The sequence below is a fragment of the Bombina bombina genome, chromosome 2 (genome assembly GCF_027579735.1).
Source record: "Bombina bombina isolate aBomBom1 chromosome 2, aBomBom1.pri, whole genome shotgun sequence".
Taxonomy (NCBI): domain Eukaryota; kingdom Metazoa; phylum Chordata; class Amphibia; order Anura; family Bombinatoridae; genus Bombina; species Bombina bombina.
The window spans coordinates 583,363,962-583,377,706 of record NC_069500.1 but is presented as its reverse complement, the minus strand read 5'-3'; the positions used below and the strand labels follow the sequence as shown (position 1 = coordinate 583,377,706).

Genomic DNA, 13,745 nt, shown 5'->3' with positions numbered 1-13,745 from the left:
CTTTCCCCTGTGACTCAGGAGCTGAAACTATGACCCAAATTGGCTTTAGCACAAGCTACACAAGCTGTGTAGTTGCAACGGTACATTTAATTAAATCGTAGCCAGGAGGAGTTATCCACCACCCTAGTTTTTAATCTCGTTGGGGCTACTCTATTTCCTACTGTTCTACCTCTCTTATAAGCAAATATAATCCCTTTCTCCACTGTGGTTTGGAGCCAATCGTCAGCTAGGAGTAATGGAAAATGTTTCCTAACTATCTGGCAAATTTTGGGGATATTGTTGCGAGTATTCAGCCATGAATACAGTCTTTTCGTCTGTAGTCACTTGAGGGGTATTTGGTAGACTGGCTCTGTCTAATGATTTCACTGCTCTCCTTTCCTTGAGTATGGTGGCCATATTATAACCTCTATATTAAAGTAGAGGGGAAAGCAAGCATTATATTGGTACACTTGCAGGTTATATTGCCACCTGGCCCTTTTAAGGTAGCCCGGGTGAAGTTGCTGGTTGCCTTTGACAAAGCAGATGCGAAACGCGCATCAGGTGTTCGCACTGCTTCTCCTCATGATTTTGTTAAAAATATAGAAACCTGTAGAACTATAGCGGCGACGTTGGAAACTAATAGTTATAAAGATTTGGGGTTTAAGCTAGCTCTGCCGATATTTATAAAGTAAACTTAATTGTTAAAGCTAGTGAATCCCCCCTCAGGGGTATTCTTTTAGAATACTCACAGTACTTAATAATAGAATTTTAACTACGCTAGCCGCTGGTGGGTAATATGTGGACAATATCAGTAAACTTAGACACAATTATATCTTAACCTGTTACTGGCTTGTTAAGCCAGGTATAGAGGGATTCCAGTATAAGGAGCAGGGTTAATACAGAGGGAACCTTCTCTCTATTCCTGCCTCTCATTTAACTAGTGGTATCATGGTACCTACTTGTCTAGTGTTACTTATACTGTGGAATAGTCCTATTACAATAACTATCTTAACGCAGCTAAGCATATTGGAGTGTCATATACACTACTTAGTGTTGACTAGGTGATCAGGCTATTTCCCTACAAGCTTAATATGCTATATTCTGGTGCAGAATTTTTTCTAACACCTTTACATTGAAAGATATAGATATTGGGAAACTGTTCACCTTATAATTATATAGAGAATCTATCTATATTGACAATTTGTGCTGATATATATAAACAGCGTTGTCCACCCACGTTCCTTTAAGTGTAAAACATTGACTGCTAGGCATTTTTTGCCCTTATTGGAGGATTAGCAGTGTCCAATTTTTTCTTTTTTTTTTGTGCTTTTAAATAAACACAATCATACATACCACACGTACACATATTTTTTAATGGTGGCATGGTCCACAGCTTTTATATTTCAATAAGTAATAAAGGTTAAGTTTTATGAATTAATGGTTGAATATCTGATATATATACCATACTTCACCACCTATTCTCCCTGGCAATATAACCTGCAAGTGTGCCAATATAATGCTTGCTTTCCCCTCTACTTTAATATAAATTTCAATATTTAGGCATTAGGCACTACCTCCTGTTGTACCTGGGTTTACACCTGAAGGTTAAGGTTATACAGCCTCCTTCCCACCTTCCCTATAGGATAATAGGGTTCCTTCCTACATATTATAACCTCTCTCTCTTAACGTCACTGGTCAGGTCATCCGTCTGTCTTTCATAATTAACCTCATTGGTACAATTTCTTTTGAGGCATATGAACTGACCTCTAGCCACACCTCTGAAAACTCTCTGTGGATGGCAACTAGAGGCATGGAGGAGAGAGTTTCCTGAGATGGGTTTTTGGAAAACTTCAGTCTCTACATGTTTATTTGGGATCCCTTTCAATGTCAAATCAAGAAAGTTAACCACTGTCCTGTGGGACTCAGATGTAAAGCTTATACCAGCTTCATTATGTCCAGGCCTGAGACGAATCTCTTCAGATCGTATTCAGAGCCCCTCCAAATGAAGAGTTGATCATCTATGAAGCGCCTATAACACAATATCTCTGTTCTGAAGGGGTTTTCCTCCCCAAAGACATGGGACAGCTCCCACCAACCCATAAACACGTTGGCATAGGAGGGGGCAAATTTTGCCCCATTGCTGTCCCACGCCTCTGAAGATAGAGCTCCCCTCCAAATTCGAAATAATAGTGGGTAAGCAGAACGCTCGTGACCCTGACTACAAACTCCACTAAGTGCTCATTATTGCCATAAAATCTCTCCAGTTAAATGAAAATTGGTGTATACTGCCGCTTTAATTACTTGAAATTCCATAGAAGTTTAACTAAATGTTTTCATGCAGCAATATCTATTGTATGGGATACAGATCATGATTAGCTATAAAATAAACATTGGAGAAAGGAAAAAAATCTTAAGAGGCCGCTGTATGGGAAATGTGCAATCGATATAATTAAAGACACAGATGCACCAGAGTAGCAGATTTTACAAATGTCCAGAAAAGTGGTTATAAAGAAGTTGCAGTGGTTCCTTTTGGTTCTGTCTAATTGCATTAAATAGGTACTACTGTAAATATGTGTAAGGACTAAACGGTCCTATTTATCCAACTGAACACTATAAGTGAGCCTAGCACCTGTGCAAACGGATTCTAATGCTTGTGCAGTAACTCCGACAAATAGTACAAAAATATGCAGCTGCAGCACTGTCACCAGTCATTAATTTATGCCATATCAGGCTCTCTTGCCATTGTCTACAGTTTGTGTGTTATACACTTGTTTTACAGTCTCCTTTAAGAGATACACCCCCACTGGTGCCAAATTGTAGAATCCACAAATTGTGGAATATTTGTCAGGTCATAAACTATTTCCTTAGGTGAACCTTGACTTAATGAGACAATCTGTTTTCATCTTCTTTACATCTGGCGTCACCCCAAAATGTAAATCTAGTATCTTATTTGAGTCAAGAGCAATGCAGAGGGATTATAAATCTGTCCCAAGTTGCACCTAAATGGAGACTTATAAAAATAACATTGGGCTTGTAAAAGGTAGTGTGGGCTTTAAGCCAAAATCTATTTTTTACCCTACTAAAACTAGGGGGGAGGTATTATAAACCTTCCATAAACGTGTAGAGGATGATCTGAAACTATTGCATTCCAAGATACAGATGGAAAAAGGTACCAATAACCTTAATCATGAACAAAGACAGGCACTAAAATCACTTTGTGAGAGAGATAACATTGTGTATAGAAAGGCAGATAAGGGGGGCAATACAGTTATGTGGAAAAAGGATTATATCAAAGAAGCAGAAAGGCAGCTTGCAGATGAAGAGGTGTATTGCAAGCTTCACAGTAATCCAACTAGGATTTTCCAGGGACTTGTGTACGATATATTGGATGATGCTACAGAAGAAGGCATCATAGATGACTCTACATTAGAATATCTCTTTGTAACAGAGCCAATAATACCAATCTTTCATCATCTACCGGAAGTACACAAGTCCCTGGAAGAAGTGCAGGGAAGGCCAATAGTCTCTGGAATAGGTTCTCCTTTTGAGAACCTTTCTTCTTGGATAGATTCGTTTCTTCAGCCACTGTTTAAGCTTATCCCCAGCTATCTGAGAGACACTAAGCATCTCTTGAGACTAGTGGAAAATGAAGCATGGCAAGCTGGTTATCTATGGATAACTGTGGATGTAGTAGGGTTGTATTCTTGCATCCCTCATAGCAAAGGATTAACGGCAGTTAGATTCTTTCTTGATAGATTTACTAACTATGACGAACCTTTAAAGGACTGCGTCAGAGTGACAAAATTTCTGTTAAATCACAATTATTTTCTGTTTGATGGGGGTTGCTATCTCCAGAAGCGTGGAACAGCTATGGGGGCTAAATTTGCCCCCTCCTATGCCAACCTATTTATGGGTTGGTGGGAGCTGTTCCACGTTTATGGAGATGGTAACCCTTACAAAGACCACATCCTTTTCTATCATCGCTTTATAGATGATTTGATTTTCATCTGGAGAGGTTCAGTGATGGAGGTAGAAGGATTCATCCAATATCTGAATACCAACGATGTTGGTTTAAAATTTACCTATACAGTAGCAGTGGATGAAATCCCATTTTTGGATGTGGTTTTGAAAGGTGATATAGAAAGGAAGGGAATTAAAAGTGAATTGTATCGCAAGCCACTGCAGTCAAATGCCATCCTTCATGCTAGGAGCCTGCATCCCAAATACACAGGTTTTTTGGATAATTAAAGGGGAATGCATCAGACTGAGGAGAAATTGCTCAGAAGATAGTGTATATAGAGCAGAGTGTCTAAAATTGAAGCAGCGTTTTCTGGAGAGAGGTTATAAGAGTGAAGTAATAGATAAAGCTATAGTACAATCAGAAGGTCTAGATAGAAGGGAGCTCTTATTGGACAAAACTAAACCTAGGAGGGAACACAATAAGGATATGCCCACTTTTATAACAAAATACAGCAATCAGTACGGCAGAATTGTAAAGATAGTGGAAAAACATTTTCCAATTCTCAAAGGAGATAATATCTTATATGATACTGTCAAGAAAGGCTGTTGTTTTGTGTCTAAACGGAATCGCACTCTTGGTAATTATCTATCTCCCAGTGTAGTCAACCAGAAGAAAGTAGGACAAAGTAGTTGGTTAACATGTAAAGGACATTTTAAATGTCATAACATTAATTGCAAAGCATGTGGGCATACAGTTGTATCTAAACGGTTTCAATCATGCACAACACAGCGTGTTTATGAGGCCACAAGTTGCACAAATTGTAGATCTAAATACGTTATTTATATGGTACAATGCACAGAATGTAAGATGCAATACGTGGGTATGACCACCAGGGAGGTGAGAGAGCGCATTAGAGAGCACCTAAATGACATCTCCACCGCAACCCCGTGTTCTGCATTAGCGGCACACTTCATAACATATCACAATGAAAATGTAAAAACCTTTAGATGGCAAGTGATAGAAAAAGTGTGCCCTAAAGAGAGGTGGAAATATTGACATGTTATTATCCAAAAGAGAGGCATTTTGGATATTTTCCATGCAAACTCGCCTACCATTAGGCTTCAATACTGAAGCAGATTTAATAAATGTATGGAGGTAAGGAGCTTCACATAATGTAAAATAAGACCTTTCCCATTAACTGGTGGTATATATAACATAGTAAAAAGTTTAGGGGAAAATAAACAAAGTATGTTACCCAAGCTTATCTAAGTAAGAATGCAAATAAAGTGAATATAGTATAAACTTAATATTGATATATAGCACTTAAGGACATATGTATTAACCTATGTAGATATACTCAATAAATAAAGTATGTTACCTAAGCTTATACCTAAGTAAAAATACAAAGAAAATGAATACAGTATAAACTTAACATTGATATATAGTACACAAGGGCATATGTATTCACACTAGCATCTAGGCTTTATGATAATGAACACACCAGTATTGGAGGGTTTTAAATTTGGAGGAACAGTTTGTAAGAGGTTAATTACTGTGTTAATCATTGGGTGATGCAATACATCTGTTAACAAATCAGTAAGAAGTAGAGCCCTTATAAGGATAGATGGAGGATTATAGAGTTAAGGCTTCTGATGACGGCGTAAGCCGAAACGCGTCAAGCTCTTACTACACACTTGCAAGTGTTTGTTTTACTTGTTTCATGCTGTGGTATAAACCAATAAAGTAATTTCGGACTTTCAATTTTATCCCGCAGCACCGCTTCTTTTTGTTTTGCACCTAAATGATGCCTGAATGAATTTGAGCAGCTCCTCATAAAAGGTCCTGTTTAGCCAAAAATAATGCAATAATGTCTTGTCTTATGTAAAAACATACAAGATATAAAAAGGTTTTGTAGATAAATGGTGTGATAGGCTTTGCAACTAGAATAAAATGTACCCCCCGCAGTGATTGCTTTTGGCATTACACTCACTATTTAGCAGAGTCTGACAGCTGGTATTCTCTCCTCCGATCGTAGCACTCTTGGATCCCGGGATCTTCCCATAGTTTTTTTATTGCTTCTACTTGTTTCCTTTCCAGGCTCGATACCTTGTCCACCTCCACCTCTCTGACCAGCAAAGCATTTTCCTGTTAAAAAAAACAATAGATCATCTATGATGAACAAACAAAGATCTCTCTAAAACAGGGAAGGTAAACTCAAGTATTTATCAGTACTGAATTACAAAGGATCTACTTATGGTTATACAATAATCACAGTAAATGCATTTGTGCAGCACTTTAGGCAATCACTGCATAGTATAGTACATTAACTTAACTATGTGCTTAAACTTTTTGCAAGGATTAATTATTGCTACCAAGGGACATTAGTGTAATAAAAATGCTTTAACAAATTACAGAATTGTATTGTTCCACTAACACTACACAATCCTATCATCATTTTAACTGTTTAATCTGATTTGCTGTTAAGAGGTTCTGACCTGTTTGCACTTTTCTATTGTGGGGGTTAGAAAACTGATGCAGGTCTTGTGCTACTTCAAAGAGGTTTGTTTTTAATAGTTAAGATCGAATATTTTACCCAGAAGCTTTCATGTGTTACTCAGCCAGATAGACACTTTGCGTTCTAAAACAACTGCCAAGAACTCTGTTATTTTATATTCCAAACAGCTCACTTTAATATTACATTGATCTGCTCAACACAAATAGTGTCACATTTCTCTTTGTTAAAATGATAAATTTTGTTGAAATGTATTAAAAGCTATTTACATTTTTTTTTAGTGGTTTGATATCCACTCACACTGTTAACCATGTAACCACAAGTAGCTACACATAGACATGCACGAAGTACAGCTTCATTCATGCAATCCATAAACAAATATGGAAAAACAAGACTACTCTAAAGTTAAAGGGACACTAAAGTAAAAATTTAACTTTCATGATTCAGAAAGAGCATTCAGTTTTAAGACACTTTCCAATTTACTTATATTTTAAAATTTTGCACACTTTTGTATATACACACTTTTTGAGGTACCAGTTCCTACTGAGCATGTGCCCAAGTTCACAGGGTATACTAGTCTGTGATTGGCTGATGGCTGTCGCATGATACAGGGGGCGGTCAAATGGAGAGAAAAAAATTTGTCAGAAAAAAAAAATCTACAGCTTAGTTGAAATACATAGTAAGTGCTATTGCATTGTATTTTATCATGCTCGTGTTAATGATACAAATCTACTGTATTGAGTGGTCCCTTAAGACACACAAGCAAGCTTCTCAACGAGAGACAGAACTATCCAATTCATGTTAGTTCAGAGATTCACAAATTCTGGGCACAAGGGGACCAAGAAAATGTTTTCATCTCTATTAAATATATACTGGATCCTCATGCATATGCAATAATGTTTTTGTCTTAAAATGTTTCAATTTAAAAATTGTGTTCATTGTCCATCCAAGTAGAAAAACAATTCTAATGTGATCCTCATTTAATGTCACATATTTATTCATACTTTCCAAGACTCCTATTAAGCTTGCTGGCTCCTTAGTTTAGAACAGTCATATACATACACCATTATAATCAAAACACTTTGAGCAAGAAGTTATAACAATGCTGTTCCCTGGATTAGGTTGTTCGCCCAACCTAAAGTAAACCTTATATTTGCCAGTCATGGGGCAGTTAACTGGGGCACAAGCTGCCATGGCTGTCAGCAGGCTATTCTTGGCTTTGTCTGGGGATGTGAAGGCTGGAGAGGAACGTTTGCAGTGAGCATGGGTGTGTGAAGCGTCTCACATTCCTCTCCTTGTATAGTGGTAGCTTGCCCTGACTGGGGTCATAAAGAGCTTAATGAAACATTGCTCATGAAGATACTTCTTGGGGATACCTTACAGTAGAGGTGGATATAAGGTTAGTCTGCTTGTGGCATACCAGACTGTTAATATTTATTCACTTACATATTAATTTATTTGGGAATGAACACACCTCTGTTCAATGTGTTTGTTATCTAATAATATACAGTGTAAAAGGCCCATCACTAGTACCCAGGCAAATAGGTGCACGCTGTAGGGACCCTGCACTAGTCCCTTGTAGAATCCAAAGAAGCAGCACCTTGTAAATGCAAAAGTTCTTCCTTTATTGGTTTAACATCATGGCAGACAAGAGATACAACGTTTCGGTCATACACTGACCTTAATCATGTTCTAAATAACATAACTGCTCACACTTTATACCCTTACTTAGAGGGGAGGGGCTCAATTACCTGGTTCAGGTGTAATCAAGTACATTCCTAACCTACATACTCCCTCTAGTGGTTGTTAGCAGAGAGATCATTCTTCTTTAACCCTCAAAGACCTGTAAATACATACAACCTAAGTTAAAAACAATATATAGCATATTTATATATTAAAATTAAAAATACTTGAAACTAGCAAAAAATGTAAAATTCCCAGAATCACATATATTGTCTAGTGTAAGTACATAGCCCACAAGGTACCTTTTTATGGTTCAAGGAGAGACATGTATATTAGAGGGTTATCCCCCAATCTATTGCTTTATTCATCCCTATAGGGGCCAAAGATTGTAAGGTATATATCCAAAATGTTTCCCTACTTTTCAACATTTTAACCCTATCACCCCCTCGCCTAGGTCTTTTAATATGTTCAATGATTTGAAACCTAAGTTGCGAGATTGAGTGACCAGCCTGAAGAAAATGACCTGACACCGGGGCATCAAGTTTTTTTGTACGAATATTGGATTTGTGTTCATTTATGCGATCCCTGGCCCTGCGTGTAGACTCCCCTACATAGATTTTAGAGCAGGGGCATTTAATCAGATAAATAATAAAATCTGTATTGCATGTGTAGTATCCAGAGATATTATATCTCTTTCCTGTTAGGGGGTGTAGAAATATCCCACCTTTGATCATGCTGTTGCAGTTGCAGCATCCTAAACAAGGATAGCAACCCATCCGAGGACTATTAATATGTGTCTGTCTCAGACCCTTCTCTGGGCCAATGTCAGCTTTGACCAAAGTGTCCCTAATATTTCTACATCTCCTATAGGCTGGCATAGGGGGCTCTTGGAATTCTTTGATATGCTTATTTAAATCCTTTATCATTGGCCAATGTTTCCTGATGATACCATTTATTTTATTACTAAGTGGGTTAAACTCAGATACAAATACAAGTCTCTCCTTTTTCTGAAATTTCCTATTTACATTATTTCCCTTAGGAATTAGTTCCCTATTGGGAGCCTCAATTTCTTTAATTTGACTATCAATCAGGGATTTAGGAAAACCCCTTTTGAGAAAACATTTGCCCATCTCTTTGAGTCTAGAGGTCATCTTATCCTCATCTGAGACTATTCGCTTCACACGTAGGAGCTGGCTTTTGGGCAAACTTCTAATCAAGGATGGAGAGTGTGCACTATCAAACCTCAATAGGCTGTTTCTATCACTCATTTTTTTGTACAAATCAGTTTTTAAAGACCTACCATCCTTGATTATCAGTGTGTCCAAGAAAGGGACCGATTCCTCGCTCAGGTTCAATTGAAATTTTATAGATCTTGTTGAAATGTTTAAATCTGCTACAAATTCATATAAGGAGTCAATGTCGCCCCCCCATATGCCAAACACGTCATCTATGTAACGAAACCAGCAAAGTCCATATTTCTGGAACATGCCATTAGTGTATACAAACTTTTCTTCATACATGTTCATATAGATGTTGGCATATGTGGGGGCGACATTTGACCCCATAGCAGTCCCCTGACATTGGATATAAAACTGACTCTGAGAAAGGAAATAGTTACAATAAAGAACTAGTTGCAGTAACTCCATAACAAATTCCCTCTCAAAGGTGGTTAGTAAACCACTGGATGTGATAGCCTGCTTAGTAGCATCCAAACCACTATTATGTGTGATAGAAGTATCTAGGCTACTCACATCCAGTGTATAGAGAATACATTTATCACTCTGTAAAACTACCTCCTGTAATTTTTGAAGGAAATCCCCTGTGTCTTTAATATAGGATATGGCTGTAGTGACCAATGGTCTTAATATCCTATCCAGATATATAGATACATTAGTAAGGATGGAGTTGGTACTTGCAACTATTGGACGGCCCGGCGGTTTATCAAGATTCTTGTGTATCTTCGGCAATGTGTAAAAGACTGGTATGGAAAATGTATCTGGAATCAAAAAGCTTTTCTCATTTCCAGTAATTAGACCATTACACATTGCCTTAGATACACATTTCTCAAGTTCTTTTTTAACTTCAAATGAAGGATCCCTATCCAGTGGCAAGTAAACATCCCCATCCTGAAGCTGAGTCTTAATCTCCTGTATATAGTAGTCCCTGTCGAGTATCACAGTGGCCCCGCCCTTATCAGCCGGCTTGCATATTATATGTTTGTTACTGCTAAGATCTTTCAATGCCTTAAACTCTGCTGTTGTAAAATTAGGCTTGATTTTGCTTTTGTTCAGTGTAACTCTGTTCTGTAATAGGCTTACATCTTTTAGCACCAATTGAATAAAAGTATCTATGCTCGAATTGTGAATAACAGGTGTAAAGCTACTCTTATTTCTAGGGTTTAATTTACCCAATGTTAAATTGTTACTCAAACGAGACTTATTACAATAATCAGTAACAGTATTACCAAAAAATGCTTTCAATTTTAGAGTCCTGAAAAAGGAATGAAGATCTTTATGCAAATCGAAGAAATTACATTTAGACTGGGGGCAAAATGACAGTCCTTTCTCAATAACAGTCTGTTCAGTTTCTGTCAAAGTATGTCCGGATATATTTACCCCCAGATCTACTTGGTCTTGTTGCGGGTCGTCCTCTGTGGCCGTTGCTTCTGCTGCACAGGCGCCTTGCTGGTTCCGACTCCGGCGGTGTTTTCTTCCGCCTCAATGTTTTCGCTTGAGTCCCCCGACGATGAGTCGCCTGTTGATGACGTGGAGTGTCCGCGCCGGTCACGTGCGCGTCGCTGTCTCCTCCAATTGGTTCCTCCTTGGCGTCTATTGTTGTCATCCTGAGCGCCCGCTGTCCACCGGTACACATTCCCACTCCGGTAATCTTCTTCATCACGGAGGAATTTCTGTCTTTTACGGGCCTCAATAATTTTTTGGAGCTCCGCAATGTTAGCATTTGTTGTGGCTAGCAGTTTATCCATATCATCAGCGGACAACATGGATTTCAAGACCTCTTCCAAATGTGTAATTTCAGTGCCCTGCTTCTCCAAATCTTGCTGCAGATATTCAACGGTAAGCACTACGAGATCTAGAGAGCACTTATTCAAGATGAACGTAAACTTGTCCACATATTCTTTGTTCTCTCTCATCAGGGTGGGCCTGGTGTTCATTCGAAGGCCCCTCGGTATACGCCGCACCCTATGGTATTCAGCTAGGGTAGTGGCGTGCAGTTCATAGGCAAGATTTTTCTTTTTCAACTTTTCATATTCTTTTGTAGAGACCTCAGTAGGGAGAGTCTGTAGGAAATTTCTTGATCCACGTACCAGTGTGGTAATCCTAGCGGCCTCCAGGAGCTCCAAAAAATCATTGAGGCCCGTAAGACAGAAATTCCTCCGTGATGAAGATTACCGGAGTGGGAATGTGTACCGGTGGACAGCGGGCGCTCAGGATGACAACAATAGACGCCAAGGAGGAACCAATTGGAGGAGACAGCGACGCGCACGTGACCGGCGCGGACACTCCACGTCATCAACAGGCGACTCATCGTCGGGGGACTCAAGCGAAAACATTGAGGTGGAAGAAAACACCGCCGGAGTCGGAACCAGCAAGGCGCCTGTGCAGCAGAAGCAACGGCCACAGAGGACGACCCGCAACAAGACCAAGTAGATCTGGGGGTAAATATATCCGGACATACTTTGACAGAAACTGAACAGACTGTTATTGAGAAAGGACTGTCATTTTGCCCCCAGTCTAAATGTAATTTCTTCGATTTGCATAAAGATCTTCATTCCTTTTTCAGGACTCTAAAATTGAAAGCATTTTTTGGTAATACTGTTACTGATTATTGTAATAAGTCTCGTTTGAGTAACAATTTAACATTGGGTAAATTAAACCCTAGAAATAAGAGTAGCTTTACACCTGTTATTCACAATTCGAGCATAGATACTTTTATTCAATTGGTGCTAAAAGATGTAAGCCTATTACAGAACAGAGTTACACTGAACAAAAGCAAAATCAAGCCTAATTTTACATCAGCAGAGTTTAAGGCATTGAAAGATCGTAGCAGTAACAAACATATAATATGCAAGCCGGCTGATAAGGGCGGGGCCACTGTGATACTCGACAGGGACTACTATATACAGGAGATTAAGACTCAGCTTCAGGATGGGGATGTTTACTTGCCACTGGATAGGGATCCTTCATTTGAAGTTAAAAAAGAACTTGAGAAATGTGTATCTAAGGCAATGTGTAATGGTCTAATTACTGGAAATGAGAAAAGCTTTTTGATTCCAGATAAATTTTCCATACCAGTCTTTTACACATTGCCGAAGATACACAAGAATCTTGATAAACCGCCGGGCCGTCCAATAGTTGCAAGTACCAACTCCATCCTTACTAATGTATCTATATATCTGGATAGGATATTAAGACCATTGGTCACTACAGCCATATCCTATATTAAAGACACAGGGGATTTCCTTCAAAAATTACAGGAGGTAGTTTTACAGAGTGATAAATTTATTCTCTATACACTGGATGTGAGTAGCCTAGATACTTCTATCACACATAATAGTGGTTTGGATGCTACTAAGCAGGCTATCACATCCAGTGGTTTACTAACCACCTTTGAGAGGGAATTTGTTATGGAGTTACTGCAACTAGTTCTTTATTGTAACTATTTCCTTTTTCAGAGTCAGTTTTATATCCAATGTCAGGGGACTGCTATGGGGTCAAATGTCGCCCCCACATATGCCAACATCTATATGAACATGTATGAAGAAAAGTTTGTATACACTAATGGCATGTTCCAGAAATATGGACTTTGCTGGTTTCGTTACATAGATGACGTGTTTGGCATATGGGGGGGGCAACATTGACTCCTTATATGAATTTGTAGCAGATTTAAACATTTCAACAAGATCTATAAAATTTCAATTGAACCTGAGCGAGGAATCGGTCCCTTTCTTGGACACACTGATAATCAAGGATGGTAGGTCTTTAAAAACTGATTTGTACAAAAAAATGAGTGATAGAAACAGCCTATTGAGGTTTGATAGTGCACACTCTCCATCCTTGATTAGAAGTTTGCCCAAAAGCCAGCTCCTACGTGTGAAGCGAATAGTCTCAGATAAGGATAAGATGACCTCTAGACTCAAAGAGATGGGCAAATGTTTTCTCAAAAGGGGTTTTCCTAAATCCCTTATTGATAGTCAAATTAAAGAAATTGAGGCTCCCAATAGGGAACTAATTCCTAAGGGAAATAATGTAAATAGGAAATTTCAGAAAAAGGAGAGACTTGTATTTGTATCTGAGTTTAACCCACTTAGTAATAAAATAAATGGTATCATCAGGAAACATTGGCCAATGATAAAGGATTTAAATAAGCATATCAAAGAATTCCAAGAGCCCCCTATGCCAGCCTATAGAAGATGTAGAAATATTAGGGACACTTTGGTCAAAGCTGACATTGGCCCAGAGAAGGGTCTGAGACAAACACATATTAGTAGTCCTCGGATGGGTTGCTATCCTTGTTTAGGATGCTGCAACTGCAACAGCATGATCAAAGGTGGGATATTTCTACACCCCCTAACAGGAAAGAGATATAATA

General features: G+C 38.6%; 1 protein-coding gene across 1 annotated transcript in view; it reads right to left on the bottom strand.

Annotated features, from left to right (window-relative positions):
• LOC128649288 (guanine nucleotide-binding protein subunit alpha-14) overlaps positions 1-13,745 on the bottom strand; it is a 498,314-nt gene that overhangs the window by 38,796 nt on the left and 445,773 nt on the right. The window contains exon 3 of the mRNA XM_053702479.1: positions 5,931-6,085. Coding sequence (XP_053558454.1) covers positions 5,931-6,085 — 155 coding nt within the window. The remainder of the gene's footprint in view (positions 1-5,930; positions 6,086-13,745) is intronic.